This window comes from Sylvia atricapilla, chromosome 13 (genome assembly GCF_009819655.1).
Source record: "Sylvia atricapilla isolate bSylAtr1 chromosome 13, bSylAtr1.pri, whole genome shotgun sequence".
Lineage (NCBI taxonomy): Eukaryota > Metazoa > Chordata > Aves > Passeriformes > Sylviidae > Sylvia > Sylvia atricapilla.
Genome location: NC_089152.1, coordinates 505,947 through 531,792, shown reverse-complemented (window position 1 = coordinate 531,792; position 25,846 = coordinate 505,947). Strand labels below are relative to the sequence as shown.

Sequence of the window (25,846 nt, the reverse complement as noted above, 5' to 3'; positions counted from 1 at the left end):
GGACAGTGAGGGTCCCGTCGGGGGGCACAGCCCCAGCCCAGGCCCGAGGAGGCGGTGGGCTCCAGCCCCGGCCCAGAGCAAGGCAGGAGCCCCCGGGAAGGCTCCGGGAGCCCTCCAGGGAGGCTCCGGGAGGCGGAGGAGCGATTTTTTTTTTTTACATGATAATCCTGTTTTATGCAACATTAGCAAGATTAACTCTTAGTGTAGTGTTCCTACCTCAGCCCATAGCGCTGATGTTTCTATGCAGTTGTGCTCGTCCCGACGCTGACATTTTTTACCCCCGGGTTAACGCTGCAGTGTCGTCCTTCCTCCTCCTCCTCCTCCTCCTCCTCTCCTCACTGCGATGTTCTGTGTGACGTGGTGACAGCACAGCTCCATCCCGTGCTCCGTCCTTTGTGGACACATCCTCCGAGCCCCCAGCCGGGACCTCCCGCCTTGGCTTTCCTCGGGTACGGCTCGGTGCCAGCCCCGGGCCACCTCTGCCGTTGTCACCCAGCGTTTTACCGCAGGACCTGGGGAACTGCTGAATTTCCAGTTCCTCCGGGTCTGTCCCAGATCCTGTCCTGTGTTTCAGGCCCTGTTAGTTTGACTCGTCTTTCTATCAAAACGTCGTTTCCATAGGTTCTGAGATCAGAAACCCATGAATCTCGTCCTAGCATACTGCATCTTTCAGCAGTAGACAGTAAAATACCTGAAAATGTGAATTTCTTAGTTTTCATAAAGAAAACCTAGAGATTAACCTTTCATGTGCCAAATACTGTAAGTTACATCTTTTTTTCCTTCAAAATGTACCTTTTTCTACATATCCAATACCTTAGTTAGCATAAAATCATTGGTGCCATGAGAAGTATTTTTAAATTTAAATAAATATTTAAATATCATGAAGAGCAAGAGTTGGGATGAGCTTTGTTCCGTGACTCTGATTTTTCTTTACTCAAGTGATAAATGCTCAAACTGTGAGAAATTTGGTCTTTGCAGCTTCCCACTGGAGTGAGAGTTCCAGAGCTGCAGGTGAGTCCCTTGCACGTCTCTGCACTCTGGGAGCACAATTTTACACATGCACCTGGGAGTTTTGGGCCCCTCACCACAAGGAAGGCACAAAGGGGCTGGAGATATCCAGGAAAGGGAACGAGAGCTGGGGAAGGGGCTGGAGCACCAGGAGCACCCGAGGGAGGAATCAATTTTATTTCCATCAATATAAATATTAATGGAAATAAAAACATATATATTATAACAAAATAAAAAAATTTCCATATTTATATGGAAGACACGGGTGCCAAAAGCAGCTCGAACTATTTATTTTAAGACTTTCAAAGTACATTTCTGTCCTGAGAAACAACAGTCAGCTTGGGAACTGCCTAGCAGGGAATAAACAAAGTCAACGCAGAAAGGTAAAAAAGGAAGACCTAAGGCACTTCTATTTGAAGACGTGGAGGCGCCCACTGGAGTTGCCTCCCACCAGGATGTTCTGGCTGGGGTGGACGACGTTGATGGAGCACACGGAGCTGAGCAGCTCCATGTTGCAGAAGGTGTGCAGCAGGTTCCCGGTGTCCTGGAAGAGCTGGATCTGCCTGGGCTGTGCCATGCTGCCCACCAGGAAGCAGTGCTCCTGCTTGGGGTCCCAGATGGCCCTGAAGCGGGTCAGCCAGCGGCCCGTGTTGTTGTTGTGTCTGCAGGGGAACAGCAACATTCCTCCTCGTGAGTCCAGCATTTTAAATCAACACGTATGCCCCATCTGCCCCCTTGCCTCCTAAACCTGCAGATCCCTGCAGCGGATCGCTGTCCTGGGATGGGCAGGATGGGATAGTACCAGGATGGTTGGGGTTGGGAGAGACCTTGGAGACCACCCAGAGCCACCCCCTGCCAAGGCAGGGACACCTTCCACTACCCCAGGCTGCTCCAAGCCCTGCCCATCCTGGCCTTGGGACACTTCTAGGAATCCCTGGGCTCCCCATGCTCACAGGGAACAATCCCACCCCGATATCCCGTCCCTGTGGCAGTGGGAAGCCATTCCCTGTGTCCTGTCCCTCCAGGCCCACAGGAGCAGCCTTGGTGCTGTCCTTACCTGATGGAGCTGAGCACTGTGACAGTGGGTGACAAGGACGTGGTGTCGTAGACCCTGGGCACAGAACAGCACATTCACCCCATGACCCTGTGCTACAAAGCCCCTCCTCACACACAGCATCAGCCCCTGGGGCCCAGCCACAAACAAATGTAGTTTCTGGGCATTTTGTGTTCACCAGACAGGTTTTGGCTGGCTGTTTTTGTGGGTTTTGATTTTGTTTGATAGGTTTTTTTAAACAGTACCTGTATATTTTTACTGTTTAATATCCCGAGGGAAAATGAGAATTACAAAAAGGAAAAAAAAAAAAAAACCAAACAAAAATTCATTAAAAATGACATTAAAAAATGTTAATGCCAGTAAATTTTTATCATTTTTGTAAAGTGATAAGACAGAAGGTTCTCAGTGATGGGTCATGTGGAGAAGTAATAATAACAACAATAATAATAATCCACCCGAACAGTCGGTATTTTCCATGAGGATTCCTCCTTCCACAGCCTTACCTCAGCTTGTCATCAGCACACACTGTCACCACCCTGCTGCCAGTGACAGGTGAGAAATAGGCCGAGGCCACACTTTTGGTGTGTCCCGTGAGAGAGCTCAGGGGCTTGTTCCCCTTGGCCTTCAGGTACCGGACATCGAAAACACAAACGTCCCTGCAACAGGCACCACAAACACTTCAGTAATTATCCTTCATTCACCAGAAAGGCTCCAGAGCATGGCAGAGCTGGTTCAGAGCTCCAATATCCCCTCAAATGGTGGCTCCAAGGGATTTGGGGAGTACCAAAACCACCCCAACCAGCCCTCCACAAAGCCCCTCTGTGCCAAAGACCACCAGGGCCCATCTGTCCCCATTTCCAAAGGGCGAAGGGAAATAAAACCAACCCCCACCTCAAATCCTGCAAAGGACTGAACACCTGTTTTCTAGAAGGACTGAGACAGCTTTGACTGTAGGCTGAGGCAGAGCAACTCCTCAGGCCAGCTCTGCCCAGCACACAGAGCACTGACACACCAAGCAGTTCACCCTGGGCTACGTACACGGAGCCAGCAGCCAGGAAATAGTGTCTGTTCACGGGGTGCACGTGGACTGTCCGTGTCCTGCTGAAGCCAATGTCCACAGAGAGCTCCGAGGACAGCCCTGGCGTCCGTCTGTCCACAACAGCCACGTCCCCATCCCAGTGGGACACGATGGCAGTGCAGCCATTCTCCTCCAGGAAGTCAAAGCAGGAGAAGGTGTCCTCACTCCTGCAGATCTGAGCCCAGGGGAGGTTGAATGTCAACAAAAGTCAAGGAAACAGGCAGTTGTTCCAACAGCCAAACACTCCCTGAGCTATGGGTTTCATCCTTTCCCTTTTTAGTTCACTAAAAACCATGCAGCCCAAGTGACAGCCTCACCCAGCCATGCAGGTAACCCCCTGTGAAACAGGGGAAATAATTAGATGGTTAATTAACCATCCAAACCAGACCAGCAACAGCACACTCCAAATCCCCTGTTAGAGCTCCTACAAGGCACTGTGACCTCTGGGTTGTCACAGGGCTGCTGGCCTTGAGCACACACTGACTGAGGAACAAGGGTATCTTTTCCCCTCTCCAGCACTCCAGAAACTTTTAATCAGGTGCAGAAATATAAACCGGGAAACTGGGAGAACCCAGGCAGCCACTGGGTTTTGGTGAGTAGGAAACATCTCCCTACTTATGTGATATTAATTACAGGCTGATCCACGTGCCCTTGTGGAAATAGAACCTGAACTTTCTTGTTAATAGAACAACCAAAGAATGGGTAGCAGCAGAGTCAACCTCCCCAGCAGTGCCCCACCTCATCAAAGACAGCCTTGGTGACGTCGCCGCAGCGCAGAGTGTCATTGCCCAGGGACAGCAGCTGAGCAGGGTTGCAGGGGGAGAAGTGCATGCAGTTCACCTGGAATCTGTGGGGGATGAAGATGTGGGCTCCTTCCTCAGCGCCGCAGCTCTGCAGAAAGGACAGATCCCACAGACACGGCTGCTGATCACTGTGGTTATTTCTGTTAACGACTACAACTCTTAAAGCCAGATCTCTGCCCTCTGAATGTGTTTTTTTTGGAGGAGGCAGAGGGTGCTGGGTGAGAGGACACACCAGCACAGGTCATATGGACAGTGAGACTGCTTTTGGTCCCTAATTGTGGTAAGCTGCAATTTCCTGCTGCAATTAGTGGCGCTGCAGCCACCAGCCCAGGATCTGGACCGCAGCACCTGGTTTATCTGCACCCACAGCTGGTTTCTTCTACCACACCAAAATATGGACACACTGGCTTACTGAGAGCTCAGGGTGAATTAGTGACCCAAACTGCATGAAAGCAGGCTCTCCTGGGCCTTCTCTTCTAAAGTTTGCATCATTTTGTTGTTTTAAAAGAAACTGAACAGGTCGTTTTGGACCCAGTTCTGGCTCATCCCACAAAGATGACTCTGCTCTCAAACTTCAGAAAAAAAACCAAGGAAGAGCAAAAGGGAAAGCCATTCTGGCAACTCTAGATTTGACAATCACTCTTGACAACCACCGGCTATTATCCCTAAGAATGTAAAAAACCTAAAGCACTCTCATGAGCATGACAAAATGCCAGCCCAGGCTGTGCCCCACCTGCAGCTGAACCACACACCTGTTCAGGTGAGGAGCATATCAAGCACTCACCACATTCCAGAGGCCAATGTGCCCCCACTTGTCTCCAGCTGCCACGAGGATGGTGCTTTCAGAAGGGTGGATGGCCATGGAACACACCCGGGCTTTCACCACCTTCCTGACGTTCTCCTCGCTCAGCACCATGCTGCTCAGGCCCTCCTGGTACCTGCAAAACCAGAATGACAACCATCACCAAAATGTTCATTAGGGAAGGAACTGGGGCCAGACAACCCCCAGTTTGGGCTGCTGGAAATTTTCACATTACCTCTTTATATCAGGTGTGCCCTTGTCAGCATCCTCCGCTTTCAGCTGCAGATAGAACGGAGATTTTTAATCGGAATCAGAGAGCAAGTGAAATTACATTGTCCAACAATAACTAATTAAACCAACAATACCTCACTTATCCTCATCCACGTGCTCAGTAAGGCCTCTGTCCCTTTACTGTTCTCTGCCTGATCCTCTGGAACCATGGGGAAAGGTCCGACAGGAACCTGAGGCTGGGATGACATTGGCAATTTTTGTAATTCAAACCAACTAAAGCCACAAACAAGGTGAATTTGTGCTTTCCCCACAACAGACATTCTGAGAACACGCCTACAACAGGACAGGAAATGAACAGTAAAAACAGAAGGGGATAGCATAACCTTATTAAAAAGACAGAGAATTCCACTGGCAGCACAAACTGCCTCCCTGGTTTTCTTCCTCTCCTGATACTCCAGCCAGACCTTTATTACAGATTCAAATCAATTCTACAGCTCCACGGAAGATTTAAATTCCCATCTCTCGGAACAACACACCTTTAACTTGTTGCTCCATCACCGCTTCAAAGAGATGGTAAATATTACCCAGGAAAATTAAACCGGGTCAGAAGTGAAATAAAAACCAGAGTAAAAAGCATTTGGGGTTAAGGCTGCTCAGCTCCGTGGGCTGTTGATGAGGAATGTGTTGTCTCAGGACCCTTCTGTGGACCCCCAAGTGCACCAGTCATCAGCCTGGGCCACAGAGCACTGCCTGGCCCGTGGTGTGACTGTGGCCCCTGCTCGGGGTGACAGAACTGACCCTGCCCTCCTGTCCCTGTGTCACCACCTCCCAAAAGCCTCAGGCTCTGCCCTGCCCAGTGCCACCCAGCAGTGCCAGCAGCAGTGGCTCTCGAGTGCCCCCAGCCCTCCTGCAGCCCCTCCCCATCTCACATATTCCGGGGCCGCTGCCGGGGGAAAGGACTCCATCAAGGGAATGTTCAGCGGCTCCACCCGGAGCAGGCGCATGGATCGCCGCCGGGTCGGCTCGTCCTCCGCCTTTTTGGGCTTGGCTCTGGAAAGACAGGAGCAGCTCAGTCACACAGCACAGGCCCCGTGCCCAGGGACAGGCCCAGGGACAGGCTGGACACAGGCTGACAGCACCAGGAGGGGTGGGCTGCCTTTGCCAGCGCACACAGAGGTGCCACCCCTCTTGTCCCCGTGACACATCCCACCAGGGACGCTTCCCATCCTTCCCAGCTCTCCTCATTCACTATCCCCCCAGCCACCCACTCACCAAGCCAGCCTTTCCCACCTTCTCCCATCACACAGCTCGCTCTTTCTTCGGGCTTCAGCTCATTTTCTGCTTGACCTGGCACTGTTTTGGCACGGCCAGAGCCTTCTCCTCCATATTTAATGGTTACCCTGTACCTTGGTCACACCCTCTTTTTTCCCCCATCTTTTCCCAACATTTGTTTTCATCCCACAATGAAGAATTGAGGACATAAATCTCATCTGCTGTTACTGTACCTTTTAGTGGGATGAGATCTTCTTTTAGGTGTAAGTTGGTTAAGTCTTGCAGCTGACTTAAAGAGAAAAAAGAGATTAATTATCAATAATGAGCATAAAGTACCAACCTGTATAAAATACAATTATCTCAAAGCAGCAATGAACTTGCTGCAATTATCTATAATAAGAAGAAAGAAACTGTGGTTGCCCCACCCCTGTAAATGTTCCAGGCCAGGCTGGACGGGGCTTGAAGCACCCTGGTCTATGGAAGGTGTCCCTGCCCATGGCAGGAGTTGGAATGAGAGGGGCTTTAAGGTCCTTTCCAAATATTCCAGGATTCCACGATTTTCGTGGCTTTCCTCATGCACAGCTGCCCCAGTGAGGAAAGGGTTTTACCCCAGGAGGGGTGACAGTACAACTAAGACACTTGGAAAGAGCATTTTGATGCTATTTAGACCCTATACAAACCTCATGCAGCTTTAGTGCAGCAAAGAATTTAGCATTTTCAGTAATGTTCTTCAGCCTTTTCCTTTCGTAGGCTGACAGGTGGGAGTATCCATCCTACAGAAAGAAAAGCCAGTCACTCTCCATCATACAGTTACTCGGCTGCAAGAGAGGTTCCCGGCGTACTGAAGTGAGTCTCTAAACTATTTAAATTATTTTTTAATTATTAAATTAAATTATTTTAAAGTAGTTTGATATATTTGTAACAAATGTCAGACCATACAAATTAGGGTGCTCATGTATCAGCACCGAAATCTGTCCATACAGGTCCAGCTTGCTTTACAGAATTTACTCTGCCATTAACTCTACGAAGAGAATTGTACCAAAAATTTTTAATAATGAAAACAAGCATAAGGAAACCCAACAAAGAACTTAAAACTTCAGAGAAAGTGTAAAATGAAGCGGGACACTGCCAGCCAGAGGTTAAAAAGTGGCGGGGGTGAGCGGAACCTAAGTACAGAAGAAAAACACTCAAAAGCTTTACTTTCACAAAGATAATAACCGGGGGCCGGGCGCTCACCGGAGCCGCGTCTCCGCCGTCGCTGCCGTCGCTGTCCGCATCGCACGGCCCGTCGCGGCCGCGGGCCGCCGAGCTGGGGCCGGGCGGGGAGCTCGGGGCTCGGGGGCCGCCCGAGGGCTCCGGGCACGGCCTCTTGGGGCCGCGGGGCCCCGCGGGGCTCAGCCGCCGCTTCTGCGGCCGCGGGCAGGCCTCCGCGGGCAGCGGCGTCAGCAGCACCCGCAGCTCCTGCCGGGGGGAACGGGGCTCGGCGGGGCCGGCCGGGGGCGATTCCTGCGGGGCCGAGCGGGGCTCGGCGGGGCCGGCCGGGGGCGATTCCTGCGGGGCCGAGCGGGGCTCGGCGGGGCCGGCCGGGGGCGATTCCTGCGGGGACGAACGGCAGTCGGCGGGGACCCGCGGCCGGACCCCCGACACCTCCGGGCCCTGAAGCCCGCCCGCCCCGCTCCTCACCTCCCCCGCTTTCTCCCCTCACGGCCCGGCTCCCCTCAGGTCAGTCCCCGCGTCCCCCCGGCCCCGGACCTGCAGCTGCTGCCGGCGGTGCGCTGACGGCTCCTCGGGCTCCCGCGGCCCGGGCTGGGACAGCGCCATGGCGCGCGCGGGGCGGAGCGCCGCTTCCCGCCCGCAGCGGGGCGGCACGGCCGGGCCCGCCCTCGGGGACCGCGGAGCCTCAGAGACCTCGGAGCCTTCAGAGACCTCGGAGCCTCAGAGCCTTCAGAGACCTCGGAGACCTCGGAGCCTCGGAGCCTTCAGAGACCTCGGAGCCTCAGAACCTTCGGAGACCTCGGAGACCTCGGAGCCTTCAGAGACCTCGGAGACCTCGGAGCCTTCAGAGACCTCGGAGCCTTCAGAGACCTCGGAGACCTCGGAGCCTTCAGAGACCTGGGAGCCTTCAGAGACCTCGGAGCCTTCAGAGACCTCGGAGCCCCCAGAGCCCTCAGAGACCTCGGCGCCTCAGTGCCCTCAGCGCTCTCAGAGCCCTCGGCGCCCTCAGAGCCTCAGAGCCTTCAGAGACCTCGGAGCCTGCAGAGTCCTCAGAGCCCTCAGCCCTCAGAGCCCTCGGAGCCCCCAGAGCCTTCAGAGACCTCAGAGCCTTCAGAGTCCTCAGAGCCCTCAGAGACCTCGGCGCCCTCAGAGCCCTCAGCCCTCAGAGCCCTCGGAGCCCACGGCGCCTTCAGAGACCTCGGAGCCCTCAGAGCCTTCAGCGCCTCAGAGCCCTCAGCGCTCTCAGAGCCTTGAGCGCTCTCAGCGCCTTTCAGAGTCCTCAGAGCCCTCAGCGCCCTCGGAGCCTTCAGCGCCCTCAGAGCCTTCAGAGTCCTCAGCCCTCGGAGCCCTCAGAGCCCTCGGGGCCGGCACCGCCCGCGCTCCCGCTGCCGCCGGGCAGGGATGGCTGAGATAGCGAGAAATTCCTCCCCTTGAGGGTGCTGGGGCCCTGGCACAGGGTGCCCAGAGCAGCTGCGGCTGCCCCTGAATCCCTGGCAGTGCCCAAGGCCAGGCTGGACACTGGGGCTGGCAGCACCTGGGACAGTGGGAGGTGTCCCTGGACAGTGGCAGGTGTCCCTGGACAGTGGCAGGTGTCCCTGGGACAGTGGGAGGTGTCCCTGGACAGTGGCAGGTGTCCCTGGGACAGTGGCAGGTGTCCCCGCCATGGCCGGGGATGGAGCGGGGTGAGCTCCGGCTCGCTCCCAGCCCCGCGGAGCGGGTGCCCAGGGTGAAGCCCAGGGTGAAGCCCAGGGTGAAGCCCCGGTGCAGTCCGGCAGGGGAAGGGCCGGTGCTGCCCGGAGCTCCGGGCACAGCCCGTGGGGACACCGCCGTGCCGGGGCGAGGCCGCACGGCTGTGCCGGGGGCAGCTCCCGCCTTGTGCCAGCGCAAGATCACGGCTTAAAAAGAAAAAAAACCCCACTATCTGAATAAAAACACACCCAGGGCAGGGTAGGGCACTCCCAGTTCCACGATGTGGGGAATCAAATAGAAAAGTTAAGAAGATGCATTACCTTTTTCCTTCCCAACCTGTCCTTTCCAGAGGCCAGCTCAGCTCTCCAGCTCCGGGCACCGAGGCAGGAGCGAGGACAGGCAGCTGCAGCTCTGGGGACGTGCAGCCCCCAGGTTTGTGGTCCTGATCACGTCCCCGAGAGGGCTGTAGAGCAGGGTCACTGTCATCAACAGCAGAGAGTTTCTAGAAACACTCACAAGTAGAAAGGCCCAAATAAACTGACAAGTAAAAAAATATTTATTTAATCTGTGGTTTTGTACTCGACAAATACACAAGTCCCAGAAGGTTCAGCAGCAGCAAATGAAACAAAAATTTAATAAACAGTGATTCCATCTTGGGGAAATTCATCCAGTAATTGCGTTTCCCAGCTAAAATATGGAATATGAAGGCTGAAGGAAGCTCCTGGATTTGGGTTTGGGCAGTGCCATCATGGCCAGCTTCCCAGCAGCTCCCTGTGTGCCACCAATGCTGTGGGACATGAAGCTGGCACCAGAGGAAGCTGGAGTTGCCTTTGAGCTTGGCAGCTTCTTGGTCCTTCTGTACCTGCTGTAGCCACTGCAAAAATCAGAGAGAAAGTGTGTGTGAGTCACCTGCCCTGGCCCCTGCACCAGCCTGTGCTCACACGGGCACCACCACTGCATTTTCTAGGTGACTATACACTCATTTTGTAATTATTTTTTTTAACACACACGGCTGCAAAAGTGACTTCTGAAATGCAAACAGTACAGCTGTTGCTCTGGGATGGACCCAAGCGTGAGCAGCAACAGCAAGAGACACTTCAGAGGCAGCAGCAGCTAATGACAGATATTCCAGTAGATGGGAAAGTGCCAAGGATGGGACAAAACCTGCTGGGCTGGGAAATCCATTTGCTATAAAAACCAGGGAGCAGAATGATGAAAAATGGGGCAGGAAGGGGAAACCCTTGGGAAGTGGCAGATCTGCCCTAGAAACTCAAGACCAACCAACAGCAGATGCAGGTGTTGCCTTGCATGATACAGTCAGAGAGAATCTGAATTAACGAGGGGCTGAAGTTCAAATATTCCATCAAATGTTCAAAGTTTTAAGACCTCTGATTTCAAGCAAGGAACATGGTCAGCCTGCTAATGCTGGCAATGGCAGAACACTGAAATGCAGCGTTCCCTGCTCAGCCTGTGGCAGTCAAGTGAGGACAACTGTAAAATATCCTTCCTCACCAGCTTTTTAAGCCAAACATGCAGAAAAGCACGGCAGGGCAGTTGTGACCAGGCACCCGGATAATTTTACCACCATTATTTAAGCCCAAACTGAAGAAACTGCCGGCGGGTAACTGCACAAAGGATGATCACTACACAAAGAGAAGTGACAGGTGACCCCAGGCACGTACCCTCTGGGGTGGGGCTGCTGGCTGCCACCACCACTCATCTTTTTCCTCTTGGAGTCCCTGCAGTTGGATGGCCGTTTCCTTTTCCTCCTCTGGTTTGTGTTATTGCCGAAATAGCTGGAGGTTGTGCCTGTGTCCTGTGCTTCTCCATCGCTGCCCAGTGAGCCAGGGCTCCCCGTGGCTGTGTCCACACCGGGGCAGGCAGCATCTTCTACACACAGGGAGAGAGAACTCGCTCAGCCAAGGAATCACCCGGGCCAGTCAGTCACAGAACACTCTGGTGGGATCAAAACATCTGTCCTGGCTCCTCCTCACCTCCTCTGCACTGCCCCAACCCCAGGCTTTCAGAGACACCCTGAATTTAGCTAGTGGGAAGGCAGAAAGACTTCGGTGTGTTCTGAAAGCCCTTGTTTCCTTTAGGAACTATTTGTGATTAAATCATGGTGACTTTTGAATCAAACATCTGCTAGAAGAGGGGAGAAAGGCTCTGAACAGGGAGTACATGTTGAGATACAAAGCACACCTGGGATGGAGCATTCTGAGTACTTATCCATCACTTTAATTATTTCTGCACCATATTTCTCCAGTTTGTCTTCTGTGACACCATCGATCTGCAGCAACACCTCCACGTCTGAGGACAAGGTTTCTGTAACACAACAAAATACCCCTCAGACATGGCAAACAAGTAACTTTCATAAAGACACTCGAGAGGAAATTAATTCCTTTCTGTGCCCCTCTATGCAGAAGCCCCAAAGGACTTCGGAGAAACCTGACCTTACCTGCTATTTTCTTTAGGGTGGAAGTACTGAAAATATTGAAGTAATGCACATCGAAGACTTTGCCCAGGGTTTTGCAGGTGTCTGTAAGTTCACTGAGGCACTGTTTCACCATCTCTTCCCGCTGGGACATCTTTGCCATGGAAGCCCTTTGCCTTCTGATGGCACTGGCACTCTCTGTCTCATAGAATTCCACCTGTTAAAAGGAGCCATCCGTAACTCCTGCCAGGGAGTTCCTGCACACCCTGACTGATAACACAGGAACACAGCACAGGAAACAGAGTATCCAAAAAAAGCTGTTTGTCCAGTAGACATTTTTAAATAATTTTTTTACAGGCTACTGAACCACATCCAAGTTTCTTCTACAAAGAGCTGGCCGAGTTTAGAGAGAGGGAAAAGAGCCCACTTCCCAGCTGGCTTCAGAGGTCTCTGAGGTAGTGCTGAGGGCTCTGTCCTGCTCCAAACACAACACTAATGCAGAGGAGGTGTTGCCTCCAGGTCTATTCCATAACCTTCATGAGGTGCCTATTCCATCAGATCCCACCAATGACTAGGAAAAAAAATAGAGTAGAAAACAAAGAAGGGAGTTCTGGTCCTTTCTCTTCTTAGCCATCTTTCTGTGGGTGTCAGAACTCTCCTTTCACTGTCCAGCAGGAATCAGGTGGGTGGGGAAGAAGAGAAAGATTTAAAGCTCTCCAAGCCTCTCAAACTCTCTTTTTGCCCCACAACATTATTACTGGAATACTGGGCTAGGAATCACACATCTTAGATTCTGTTCTTTGCATCTACCTATCTTGATATTAGTTCAGCTGGAGGCAAACTGTGTTTAAGCTACCCAAGGGGATATCCTAAAGTAAAACTGCTGCACATTCCTTGAAACAACGCCTTCAAGAAATGAAACAGTTACCCACCTGGAGTGACCCATCCAGCACAGCCTGAGCTCTCTCTCCCAGAATGACGTATGCCACGGCCTGGTCATTAGCTGTGATGTACAAATCCTCATCCAGGATCTTGTCCAGGACCAGTTTTCTGAACAGCCTTTCAGCATTGTGCCTGGAATAGGCAGCCCCCTTCCCAAATATTCCAGACTGAATCTTGGCACTCGTTGAACCTGTGCAACAGAAAGCACAGGATGAGCCCACGCTCACAAAGCCCACGTACACATGCATTTACAATCTGTGGGAGATTCCCAAGGCAGTCTATTCACATTCAAACGAGCCTTCCAACACTGGAAAACCAATATTATCACTATAGCAACCTGAAATGGATTAAATCTTCAGTTTCATTTATTTTGGATCACTTACCACCAAGAGATTCTTGAGAAGATTAACTTTGCAAAATACACGTTTTTTTAAACGCCTGCTGGCATTGCAGCATTGCAGCATCAACCCTCTTGATTCCTGGCTGGGGATTTGTGCACCAGGTTATTCAGGAGTTTCTGGGAGAGCAGACTCACCTAAGAAAATGTCCACCATCATGTTGAGGGTGTACCTGCCAGTGCCTGGACTCCTCTTGCCGTTGAGCCGCCCCGCGTGGCCGCAGTGCTCGCGCACGAACCGCACAATGCTCCTCACATCCTCCGTCACATTCCTTGCTTTGTAATCCTGTTAGATCAGCCCTGATCAGGACGTGCCATTGCGTGTCTCTGCCCTAATCCAAGTTGTTACTGACAGCCTCAGTTCTCATTATTGAGCTTTTCTCAGCTGCGAGAATTGAGTTTGTTCCAAATGAAGAAACCGTGATTTCCTGGTTAGGAACCTACAGTGATCCAGTCACAGGGATTCTGGATGTGATAATACAAAACCACTCCAACTGACTGTGTATCATCTCCCCAGGGTTATTTGTGTAGAGTGAGGCACAAGACTGCTGGGTGAATATTGGGAATTAAGGTAAATAATTTGGAAAGCATTCTTGTAATTATCCTGCCATGCTCTAGAACTTACACTTCCAAAACGCATTAAAATGAGACTGAATATGCATTGTCCTGGTCAGATTTGGTTCCAATCACAGCTATATAAGGGAATGCTTCAAACACAGAGCTGACAAACAATATCCATAGGTACAAAACCGTTCAGGATCCCTTCCCTGTCATCCTCCACAGCTGCCTTCCCTTCTGCTCCTGCCACTAAGTTTGAATAACCCCACATGTCTGGACCACCTTCAGCAGTGCACACCTAACGTGGCCCTCATGCTGCTCTGGCAGCACAGAGCTGCCCTGACAACACCAGGACAGGAGCTGAAAGGATTTCCCCAGTCATTGCAGTGGATCTGAACTAAGCTCCTGTCTCTTACAAGGACCATCCTTATGGCTCTGACAGTAACAGGAGCACCACAAGTCCATGGTTAAACCCTGAAAATACCTGAAAGCATCACAAAAATACAGGACTTTTATTCCTTTTCTCCATTTGCCCTCCCAAAGGTCGTGTATCCACTTTTTTGATGCAACTAAATACAAATCCAGTTTAACACTACTACAAATACAACCTGTGGGGTCTTACCTTCTTCCTACTGCAGTTATCACAAATCACTTCTGGGTGATCTTTGCAGAAGGTGGGGTTGAAGTTGGTTTCCCCAAAGTAGGCAAGCAGCTGGACACGGCGGCACTCGACCACGTTCTCACAGTAGTGCACCATGCTGTACAGGTTGTTGAAGTGGGTCTGCCTCGTGTGGCTGTTCCCATCCTTCTCCACTGAAACACAGCAAATTCAACGGTGTTTGTTAAAGCTGCATCTCTGTGTTTCCATGGACTGCGGAAAAAAACTGGCTTTGCTTAAAAAACTCGCAATTTTGGCTTTGCTTAAAAGGACTGCAATTTTGGCTTTGCTTAAGAAAAGATGAGTGGGTTAGTGCAGAACAGATGTAGGACAGATTTTACCTTTAAAGTGTCAGAGAACAGGAGAAGGGAAATAAGCCTAGAATGACAAAAGTCAAGAGAAGGATATGTGTAACAGGATGAGAGGAAGTGGCCTCAAGTTGTGTCAGGAGAGGTTCAGATTAGATATCGAGGGTTTCTCCATAGAAAGGGTAGCAAAGCCCCAGCATAGGATGCCCTGAATGGAGTCACTATCCTTGGAAGTGCTCAAAAAATATGTGGATGTGGCACTTGAGGACATGTTTTAGTGGTGAGCAGGGGGTGGAGCTGGTCTGACAGCTGGATTTGATGATCTTAAGTGTTTTTCCAACCTTAACAATTCTGTGATTCTGTGAAGCAAAGTGGTTTTGACTAAAAATAGGTACAAATGACAAAAATCCTGCTCCTGCCACCTGAATGAAAACCATCCAGGTAAGGATTCCCAGTTCTCCCCTCCCTCCGATACCGAACCATCCATGGCACTTGTAAAAGAGAAACAACACAGGCTAAATGAGACCAGCGACAATGTGACTGCTGTAATGTCACCTCCCAGCTCCCAGAGGAGAACTCACTGAGGATGAGCCTTCTCAGCCTGGTCACGTCACTGTAGCTGTAGAAGAGCAGGCAGTGGGACACCTCCCCGTCCCGCCCAGCCCTGCCAGACTCCTGGTAGTAGCCCTCGATGGATTTGGGAAGGGACGCGTGGATAACGTAGCGCACGTCGGGCTTGTCAATGCCCATCCCAAAGGCAATGGTTGCACAGATCACCTGCCAAGGAGAGGATCACCTTCTAGACACACAGCATGGAAGTTATTCCTGCAACACTGCATGGAAAGCAGACCAGTGACCTGAATGAGGAAACCTGGAGGACCCAGAATTTCAGCTGTAACGGTGCAGAGCAAGTACAGAACAGCAACCTCCCCTCCTGTCAGAGGAGCCACTGCAGACACAGGGCAAACCCCAAATTCCAGTCTCTGCACAGCAGCCTGCCTGGAGCTGTTTCTGAAGCCCTGCACTGCTCAGGTCCTCCGGGCTGGAGGAGCACACCTCAGTGTGCTACAACAGTGCCACAACCTTTTATTCACCAATTTCCCAGGGAAAGGTGGCTGCTGTGCCCCAGCAGGTCTGCTGGGATCAGTTATTCAATACTGCAGACGTTTGCTGATACACTGCACAACTTCCCGATTATCTCCCAGGCTAAGAGGGATAAAAGTGTGCAGATTTTCCTCCCTCTTCCCCCCGGTTTTCCCTCACCTGGCATCCCTCCTGGTTAACCCACTTCTGCTGCACAAGATCCCTGTTGGAGTCGGTGAGGCCGGCGTGGTAGGCCAGGGCAGCCAGCCCCTCCTTCTGCAGGATGGCTGCTGTGGTGTCACACTCGTGCCGGGAAAGGCAATAGATTATCCCAGAGTCATCTGCAAACACATGGGAAAAGAAATTTCAACTACAATACAGTTTTATTTCCTTTCCCTGCTCAACCTGCCAGGCAGATACTGACCTCTCCCTGCTGGAATTAAAGATAAGAGTAAAGATATAACTGCTCCACTATAGAACTTATTTTATTAGTATCAGATAGTCTTGACAGTTTTTCCTGCACAGTCCTTTTGTGCTTCTGGTGAGGTGGAATAAAGAAATGCTTTCCTCATCAGTATTGTGCAATCTCAGGATTTAGAATACATGAACAAAACCTGTATAATTCAAAAGTTAGAGCAGTTCAGTAAATGCTCTCTGACAGTACAGCATGGCAGAAGCTCTGAGGGAGCCTGGTGTAATCCAGTTCCAGCAGCAGGAGCTGCATGCAGGACTCCAGAGGGAGCCTAGAAAGATAGGAATCTCTGAAGATAGCTTCAAGGAGAACTACAGATAAGCAGATCAACACAATTAAACAATTAAGATATTGGATGACCTTTATGCTCTGAAGACATGATCCTAAAAGCTCTGGCAGGCTCTTGAAGGGTTATTCAAGAGCATCACCATAACTTACTTTTCCATCTTAACTTAAATTCTCAACTTTAGAATGCACATAAATCTGATACCCATTTTCAGTAACATCACTTTATTTCCATCTTGCTTTTCTGGTAACTATATCATTATTATAGCATTATAGAGGCTTTTACTGCCTTGAGAGGTGGTTCATAAAAAGGCCTGTGGGCACCATGCTGCTCAGTACTCACGGGGGTGATTTTTTTTAATCCATTCCAAGCAATCCATCGCCACCTTCTTTGGCTTCTTGGGCAACACATCGTATTTCAAGTTGTGCCTGTTGAAGCTCATTGTAAACCTGAAATGTGACAGTTCATGGTGCTCATCACTTTTATGGGCATAGTTATGTTGTGTTAAACAGGTTCCTTCATCATGCAAGGAAGGGTTTGCCAAGTTTGTTGTTTCTTATGCTAATATTTTTATCTATCTGCTATAAGATTCTATGAATGCATTTAATTTAATTTGATTTAATTTCATCAGCTACAGCTACGCAAGGATTTCAGATGGGCCTGCGACGCTTTTTTTTACTTCACTGGAGTTTTTCCACTCCAAATTTCTGTTTGGCACAACCAAACGCCGCAAGCGTGTCTGTGTGTCCCAAACCGAGGGCTCCAGAAGCCCGCTGAGGCACTCACACTTGTGGCTTGAGCATCTCCAGCTGGTTGAGGATGTCCTTCTGCACGCGGGGGTTGGCGGTGGCCGTCAGGGCCATCATGGGCACGGCGCGGAACCTCCTGCGCAGCGTGTTCAGGCGCTTGTAGTCCTGCCGGAAGTCGTGGCCCCACTGGTGGAGAGACAAAACTGAACTGCTACAGAGCAAAGTGCTCCCACAGAGCCTTTTGGTGCTCCTGAAAGCAGGAGGAGGCCTTACCTGGCTGACACAGTGGGCCTCGTCAATGACAAAACGCGCCAGGAGTTTCCTGTCGTAGAGGTTCTCCAGGGCGGACATCAGCCGGCTGCTGGCACACACCTGGGACACACCACCAGTGCCAATGGGAGACAAAATACCCGGGCTGAAAGTGTCAGCTGGCCTGGCTGAGAGCACACCAACAGCTGTCCTAGGCTGCAGAATGGCCCTGCACTGTGCAGGTGAGCCTTCAGACACAGAGATGATGCCAGTCAGCTGCATTTTAACCACGCAGCTGGAGTGGGATTCCCACCAGCTTCTGGGATCAGCTACCCCAATACCCCTCATTCTGAGGAGATTTCAGTAAATTTAAATTACTGATGTCAGGAAACAGAGGGGAAAGTAATGCTGAAGAGAGACATAACCAGCACACTACCAGCCCCCTCTTACAAAGCTCATGCGCAGTAACATTTTTAAGGCAGTATATAACACAGCTCAAGGCAAGCTGTGAAAATCTCCTATCACCCTGAAAATGCTTTATTTTTCTTGTATTACCCTATTCAGAGCAGTCTGGATTTAGTAGCTACTGGACAGTGATTAACACTAATGTGTATCAAGACAGATTGAAATAGGTGGGCATGGGAGCTTGTTTTAGGAATTTACATTTTACAGACATACTCAGCTCTTATTCTTGGCTAATTACTGACTGAAATTAGTTACATCCGTACAGATTCTTAATGAGTTATTTAAAACCTTGCCTTTCTTTCCCCAGAAGCCTACTCCGAGTGCAGTTCTTTAGCACCTCACAGCAATCCCTCCCCTCACAGCCCCTGTGGAGATGTGAAGATGAAGTACAGACCTTCTCAGGGGTAACATACAGCAGCTTTATGACAGGGTCTTTCTTTGACAGCTGCATGTAGATTTTTGAGGCATCAGCATCTGTTCTGTCACCAGTCAGGTATGTTGCAGAAATCTATATTAAAAAATTATAAATATATAGAGAGAGTTTTATCACATGTAAAACAGAAGAACCTCCAAATGTAGCCCTACCTCTTATTACAAAGCAGTTCCTAAGCACTCAGCCTTGGGAACACACTTTGGGAACACACTTTGGGCACCCTGGGCTAGAACAAGGTGTCCCTGCCCAGGGTGAGGGGTGAAACAAGATGAACTTTAAGATCCCTTCCAACCCAAACCATTCTGGGATCCTGTGATCTCCTGCACACACATTTCTGCTCTATGTATTGTTTTTTCTATGTATTGTGCACTTCCAGAACCCTCCTAACTCAGGAACTCTCAGGGCTCATTCCCTCTGCAGAGCCAGGCTCCTGAGTAGGTGAGTGAATACAATTCTCAGGGTCTCAGAAGCAGCACTGAAAAACATAGCCCTAACACCCAACACAAGGAGCAGCAATAAATCCAGCAGCCACACTGCCAAGATACTCGAGTTCATCCAATTTAGCTCTTCCCAGGCAACTTCCTGTGCCGTTCACAGTGTCCATCTAATCAATTTATGCGGTTTATATTCGGGAGACACAAGATTTGCCATAAAATTTCACATTTCTAATCCAGTTACCTGCAGTTTCACTCAATAAAGCTGCTGGAACTTACATCTAAAGTCTTCAGCTTCTGGACCTGATCGATGATGAGCGACCTCAGCGGGGAGATGACGATGGTGACCCCGGCAGAGACACAGGCTGGTAACTGGTAGCACAAGCTCTTCCCACCTCCTGTGAGGATGACACACAACACAGCAAGCGTGAGGTATCAACAGAAAAGGGATGGAGACCTGTTTCCTATCTCCCAGCACTTTTGGAAGCGATAAATTTTTACCAATGCCTGCCACAAAGTGACATCTGCAGGAAAAGGAAGAGTTACTGTCTGAGTTATTAAGGAAGGCAGAAATTCAATCCCCTCACTCCAAATACCCCAGTGCAACAACACTCTGCAGTCACGGAATTCCAGCAGCACAAAGGCACAGGGGAAGAGAAAAGCTTGCCCCAAAGCTTGCCAAAGGAGGTGCAGGTCTGTTCCCTGTGCCGTGGGAGGCCTGTACCTGTGGGCATGAGGATGAAGCAATCCTCCCCCAGCAGAGCAGCGTTGATGGCCTCCAGCTGGTTTGTCCGGAAACAGTGCAACCCAAACTTCTTATGAAATACATTCATCATCTCTGCAGAATGGGGGAACTTCATACCCCTGAAACGCTCCAGGGCAGGGTTATGGACCACTGGATCTGGGAGACAAGGAAAAAAAAAAAAAAAAAAAAAAAGGCAATTAGAATAAGTTATGCCATCTAGTTATGGAAGAAATTCCTCCCTGGGAGGGTGGTGAGGCCTGGCACAGGGTGCCCAGAGCAGCTGGGGCTGCCCCTGGATCCCTGGCAGTGCCCAAGGCCAGGCTGGACACTGGAGTTTGGAGCAGCCTGGGACAGTGGGAGGTGTCCCTGCCATGGCAGGGGTGGCTCTGGATGAGATTTAAGGTCTCTTCCAGCCCAAACCAATCTGTGACTCTGATTTTCACCTCCCCTTTTGCCAGCCTGTCCCTACATTAACCTGAAATGGCACTGACCAACCCTGGGCCCCAGGGGGACTGAGTTTGCTTCCACAAACCCATTTTGGAACTTTTTGCCGTGAAAACCATCGTACAGCTTTGAATTAAAAACTGCAGAATCATTATTTAACTAAAACAGAAACACTCTCATTGCCAATTTTAGCAGCCTTATCTTCCAGCAGCCTGAAACCTGCACAGGAAGGGAATATTCACGTTTGGCATCATTTGGAAGAAAAAACCCCCCAAAATGACTTTGCAAAACAGGAACCAAAAGAAACCTCCACAGAAAGAAAAGGTATGGATGTGATCTGTAGCAGTTACTTGGTCTTAGATGTAAAAAGAAATAAATAAGAATTTTAAAATGGAAAACCCCAATAATCCTCAGCAGTGTAATTCACCTGGGTGGTTCTTTGTTGCCATCAGCAGGCCTGGCCTTGGGGCAGCAGGACTGGCTCCCCCAGCCGAGCCCTGGGCTCTGGACATGATCTTGGCCAGGAGGGATTTGGCAGGAGGCCCCTCCCTGCCCGGGGGGCACGGCGCCGCAGCAGGCACGGAGCTCTCCCAGTCCTCATCCAGGTCGTCGATGTCGAAGTGATCCAGGTCTAGGTCCAGGTCCGGGGCCGGGCTGTTCCCCGCAGGAGCGGCAGCGGGAGCCGTGCTGGCAGCAGGAGCTGTGCTGGGAGCCCTCGGGGCTGTGCTGGAAGCCCTCGGGGCTGTGCTGGGAGCCCTCGGGGCTGTGCTGGAAGCCCTCGGGGCTGGGCCGGGCAGCAGCTGCCTCCCGGGGCCCCGGGGACTGTCCCAGCTGCTGTCCCAGGCCGGGACGCTGAGCCCGGGGGAAGCTCCCTCCCTGCCACCGCCCCCGGGGAGAGGCAGCTCTGCAGGCCCTGGGCAGGGCATCTCCTCAGCACCCTGCTTTGGAGCACTGCCCAAGGTTTGATCTGGGTTTGCAGAAAAGCTGCTGGAATGGACAGAAAGCACCGATGGGAGGTCTGTGGATTTGGGGGAGTTTCTGTCAGAACTGAAGCTCCAGCTTGGGCCAGAACCTGCACCAGGACACACACGAGAGCCCTGCTCCATGGGAGACTTCCAGCTCCTAGGAAAAGTGGTGCTTGTGCCATTTTGGTTCAAACTGACAGAATTAGCCAGCAATTTTCTCCTAGGAGAGACGACAAGGGAGGGAAGAAGGAAAAAAAAAAACATATTTAGTCACAAGCAATGATTTACCAGGTTCTACAACATTCATTAAACAGTTTTGTCTCACTGCTATTAAACATTTTAACATATGGTGGTTCCATCGTGTTCTGAGTCACCATGTTTGAAAATAATTTCAAACAAATCTAGGGAAGAGAGAATACCACCAGAAGAAACTAATGGCAGAACTGTGACATCATCTCCACAGACACAAAATTCAAAAATTCCTAAAAGTAAGGAACAGATCCAGGCAAGGTAGAACATAAAAAATAAACCCTTAGATGCAAAACCCGAATTAAGAAATAAGTCTGAACCAAGTCATGTTTTTAGGTACTTTCAAAAGACTGTGTGAAAAATAAAATTAGTTGTTGTACTGAGAACATTTGCAGAAGTAAATGTTCATAGTCCCAGTCCAGGAAGAATCTGACCAAAATCCCAAATCCCAGTACTCTGTGTCCATGTGTCGTGCCATCAGATGACACAGGAGACAAAGCAGCAGGTTGGTGCAGCAATAATTCCACTGGGAGATGACAAATTCAGGGATATCAGGAGAAATCACCATCCCAGCAGTCAGCAGGAGGGGAGACAACACCCACTGAAAGCCTGTGGCAGGAGAACTGAGGGGGACACCTGGGCCACAGCACTTCTCCTGTTTGTGCAGAACACGAGCATCAGGTGCCAGGCACCTCCTCACTCTGCCCCTGGCACTGGATCCTCCCTCTGGCACACACAGGGGACACCAACACTCACAGCAGCAGTCTGGGGTTCTGTTCTCTCTCTGTCACACACAGGGACACCAAACACCCATGGCAGCAGTCTGGGGTTCTGTTCTCTCTCTGTCACACACAGGGGACACCAAACACCCATGGCAGCAGTCTGGGGTTCTGTTCTCTCTCTCTCAGGACACAGGGACACACCAACACCCACAGCAGCAGTCTGGGGTTCTGTCCCCTCTCTGGCACACCCAGGAACACACCAACACCCACAGCAGCAGTCTGGGGTTCTGTTCTCTCTCTCTCAGGACACAGGGACACACCAACACCCACAGCAGCAGTCTGGGGTTCTGTTCTCTCTCTCTCAGGACACAGGGACACACCAACACCCACAGCAGCAGTCTGGGGTTCTGTTCCCTCCCTCAGTCAGTGCTCCTGCCCTCTGGCACACCCAGGGACACACCAACACCTACAGCAGCAGTCTGGGGTTCTGTTCTCTCTCTCTCAGGACACAGGGACACACCAACACCCACGGCAGCAGTCTGGGGTTCTGTTCCCTCCCTCAGTCAGTGCTCCAAGCCTTTCACAGCCCCTCTCTCCAGTGTGCTGGGGACACCTGCAGGCAGATCCCTGCTCCACATGGGGCTGCTGCAGCCTACCTGAGGTCCCTGTGCTGCAGGAGGGCCCTGGCACAGCCCAGGGCCTGCAGCTCCTGCAGGGGGATGGCGTCCACCAGCTCACAGATGGCCTCCATGACTCGGTACAGCGGCGGGGACACGGGCACGGCCTCACCTGGCACACGGAGGGAGCTCAGCACAGTCATTTCATCTCAGTGGCTGGCAGGGGGACACCCCTCTCCCAGAGCACAGTGCACTGCAGTGAATCATTGCAGTAAAGCAATTGTTTCTGTGTGCAGGAACTCAAGGAATCTACACATTTTTGCCCTTGTCTTTCATTAGCTGTCTGTAATCCAACTATTTATGTCAACTCCCCATCCACAGATGTTAATTCTCCATCTGTTAGTTAATGTCCTTGGATTACACAGGATAATAAATAGTTGCAGACTATCCCCAAAATCAGGGATATGAAATTCCAAAGCATTTTGTGTACCTGAATCCCCTGCACTGGGATCACCCCCAGGATGTGCTGTGGGAACCTTCTCCTGCCTGGCCTCAGAGCTGCCAGCTGTGCATCTTCCACCAGTGGGAGAGGCACTGGAAACGCTGCTAACACCAAAAGAAAAAGCCATTGAAACACAGGTCTCTGTAAATTGAGGCATTATAACAGATCAGAGGAATTTAAGGTTGTGTAAAACATAGATTCCTGAAGACCCAGGTAGAACCCAAGAGCTGAGCAGTCACTCATCCTGTGTGGAATCTCGCCCCAGCAATTTTCTCCCATCCCACGACAAAAGTAATCTGCTTTTTCCTGAAGTGAAAGCCACCTAAAACACCAGCCATAAAATGAGTATTTAATAAAGCACTAATTGCAGCTGCCAACCCCCAACCTGCCAAGCAGCAAAGAGACACCACCTCAGCCTGTACCTTTTTAACAAGCAGGAGTTTTGGGGTGGGTTTTGGTGCTTTTTTCTAATCATGCAACAGAGGGATGGCTGCAGCAGTGAACTCTGATTACCTGACACTCGGTACAGAGGGGGAGAAGGGAGGCAGCTCCTCCTCAGGGGACGGAGGAATGATGTCCAGGTCATCCTCCTCCAGCTCAGCACCTGCCAAGGGCGAGGTGGCCTCATCCAGCTTTGGGGGGCTTTTGTTCCCAGCCCCCTGCTGCTCCTGGCCCAGAGCCCCTCCAGCACCAGCAGCTGCAAGAGAAGTGCATGGAGATAACACTGCACACTCAGCCTGCCACAAACAGAGGGGGAAAATCAGCAGCCAGACCTCAAAACACTCGTTTGATACAGCTTCTGACTTCTTTCAAAGAATAAAACTTACTGCTCCCTTTTCTCCCCTCATTAAAAACAGACAGACAAATCCCCACAAACCCTCATTTAAGTGGAAGAGTGACACAGCTGAACCTACAGTCACCTGTTCCTGGCAGGAGTGAAACACTGAACAGGTCTATTTTTCTGCAAGAGTTTTCTATAAAAAGTATTTATATAAAAATCTGTTTCTATAGAAAGCTCCTATTATGTTAAATCCTAGCCTTAAAAGAGTGCAGACTCATCAGCTGGCACAGTCCCTGTACTGGAACTGGAAGCTAAATGTACATGTATTGTGTCTTAAAAGAAAAATCCTAAAAAAAAAAGGTCAATATCATTAACTTACTAAAATTAATTTCACAGAGAAAGGAAAAGACAGTAAAATATTAAGAATAGAAACACAGTTCACAAATTTTTTCACCATTCAGTGTAAGGGCAGCATCCCAGAACACTCTTTGCTGTTTTACAGTTGCATAAAAATGCTAATCTCCCAAATAAAGGTCTGAAGTTTCAAAACACAGGCAGCAAAGAATCTAAAATAGAGCAGTTCTGTGGGACAGAGCTGCCAATGCAATGACAGGCAGGAATTCTGTGATCATAACTGAGGGTTGGAGTTCTTTTGTGGGGTTTATTATGTTTGTGTTAAAAATGAAGAGAGGTCACTTTTTCTGGGTTAATATTTCATTTAGGTGTAGGATAACTTTATGTCTCTCCTGTATGAATTTTCTAAGTGCCTTTCTCTCCGTAACACCCCTATAGATAATTGATCATTTCGGGAACGCCGTGTGGGAGGTCCTGGGACTCCAGTACCCGAGCAGCCGCTACTCCTGCGCCGGCAGGAGGCTGCCGTGCTCCAGGCTGGCGGCCCCCAAACAACCCAGGGACCGGAGTGAAACCAGGGCTGCGAGCCCCGAGCCCTGCCTCTGAGTCCTGACCAGCCAAGCCAACCCCTCTGGGTGCAAACACGGGTGTTGTTCCAGCTCTGGGTGCCAACACGGGTGTTGTTCCAGCTCTGGGTGCCAACACGGGTGTTGTTCCAGCTCTGGGTGCAAACACGGGGGTTGTTCCAGCTCAGCGCGCCTTCCCACAGCCCGGCACGCAGTCCGTGCGCTGTGCCGCGGGAAGCAGACACGACCCGGTACCTGGGCGAGCCCCGGCGCTGTCCGCCTCCCGGCCGGGCTCCGCGGGTGACTGCCGGGGGCCGGGCCCCGCCGCCGGGCTCCCGCCGCACGGAGCCGGCTGCCGGCGGCACGTCACGGGGCTCTGCGAGCACAGGCGCTGCTCGGGCCCGGGCCCCGCGTCCTCCCCGCCCGGAGAGCCCAGAGCCCGCGGGGGCTCCTGGCGGGGCCCTCGCAGCCCCTTGGGGGACACCAGGGGCGGCCGGGAGAACCTCCTCTCGAGTCCCGACAGGTCGAAGTCGTCGATGTCATCCCACTCATCGCCGATGATGATAACGGGCCCGGCCTTGGCGGCGGGAGCGGCGGGGCCCTTGGGCGCCTCGGCGGGGCCCGGGGGGGCACAGGCCGGCCGGGGCCCGGGGCTGCGGGCCGGAGCACAGCCCCACGCCGGCGCTTTTCTGTCCGGCGGAGCCGAGGCGGGCGGGCCCAGCGAGGTATTCACGTCCTTGTCCCTCAGCACCGCGGCGGCGGCCAGGCTCCGCGGCGCCTTCTTGAAGGTGAAGCCCCTGCGACGAGACGAGCCCCCGTGACTCCCCGGCCGCTGCGGCCGCCCTGCCCCGCTCCCCAGGGCCGGTACTCACGGCGGGCGGTCCCGCGGCGGCGCCGGGGTGCGCAGGGCCCCGCGGGCCGAGTGCCGCAGCAGCTGCTCCCGCAAGTTGTTCTGCGGCACGGCCGCCATCGCCGGCCGCCCCGCCGCCAGGGGGCGCGCTGCGCGCCTCCCGCCTGCGCTTCGCATTCGGCGCCAAAGCGGCCCCGGCTCCCCATTGGATGGAGGCGACGGGGCGGAAGTGACGCACAAAGAGCGAGCGGAAGTGGGCAGTTTCCCGGAAATGGCGGCAGCGCCCTCAGGCCGGCCCCGCTCCCTCCCCGGCCCCGCCTTAACCCCGCTCCGGGCCCCGAGAAGCACTCGGCGCTTCGCATGGTCTTCGGCTGCGCCGGGAGGCCGGGGCCCCTCAGCCCGCCCTGCTCAGAACTCCGGTGACAAGGCAG

The 25,846-nt window shown here is 51.8% G+C and overlaps 2 protein-coding genes across 3 annotated transcripts; both read right to left on the bottom strand.

Moving 5' to 3' along the window:
* Positions 1–1,284: 1,284 nt before the first annotated feature.
* WDR76 (WD repeat domain 76) lies at positions 1,285–8,093 on the bottom strand. The gene is made up of 13 exons (XM_066328144.1): positions 8,001–8,093; positions 7,485–7,844; positions 6,929–7,021; positions 6,482–6,537; positions 5,906–6,026; positions 5,111–5,212; positions 4,981–5,024; positions 4,728–4,881; positions 3,879–4,031; positions 3,101–3,315; positions 2,566–2,718; positions 2,066–2,119; positions 1,285–1,670 (listed from the first exon to the last, which is right to left on the bottom strand). Exons 1-13 carry the CDS (start codon positions 8,067–8,069, stop codon positions 1,418–1,420), a joined length of 1,827 nt encoding a protein of 608 aa, XP_066184241.1. The 5' UTR covers positions 8,070–8,093; the 3' UTR covers positions 1,285–1,417.
* A 1,592-nt stretch (positions 8,094–9,685) lies between these two features.
* BLM (BLM RecQ like helicase) lies at positions 9,686–25,550 on the bottom strand. 2 transcript variants are annotated; one of them, XM_066328141.1, is made up of 21 exons: positions 25,438–25,550; positions 24,821–25,362; positions 23,378–23,561; positions 22,853–22,968; positions 22,402–22,534; positions 20,237–20,994; positions 19,345–19,521; positions 18,900–19,018; positions 18,148–18,261; positions 17,313–17,411; positions 17,077–17,225; positions 16,633–16,739; positions 15,713–15,873; positions 15,031–15,226; positions 14,106–14,296; positions 13,064–13,211; positions 12,519–12,718; positions 11,611–11,803; positions 11,355–11,477; positions 10,835–11,042; positions 9,686–10,026 (listed from the first exon to the last, which is right to left on the bottom strand). In XM_066328141.1, exons 1-21 carry the CDS (start codon positions 25,533–25,535, stop codon positions 9,840–9,842), a joined length of 4,203 nt encoding a protein of 1,400 aa, XP_066184238.1. In that variant the 5' UTR covers positions 25,536–25,550; the 3' UTR covers positions 9,686–9,839. The 2 variants fall into 2 exon arrangements, with proteins under 2 accessions (XP_066184238.1, XP_066184239.1); XM_066328142.1 differs by lacking the exon at positions 25,438–25,550 and having other exon boundaries at positions 22,853–22,965; positions 24,821–24,953.
* Between the last annotated feature and the right edge of the window lie 296 nt (positions 25,551–25,846).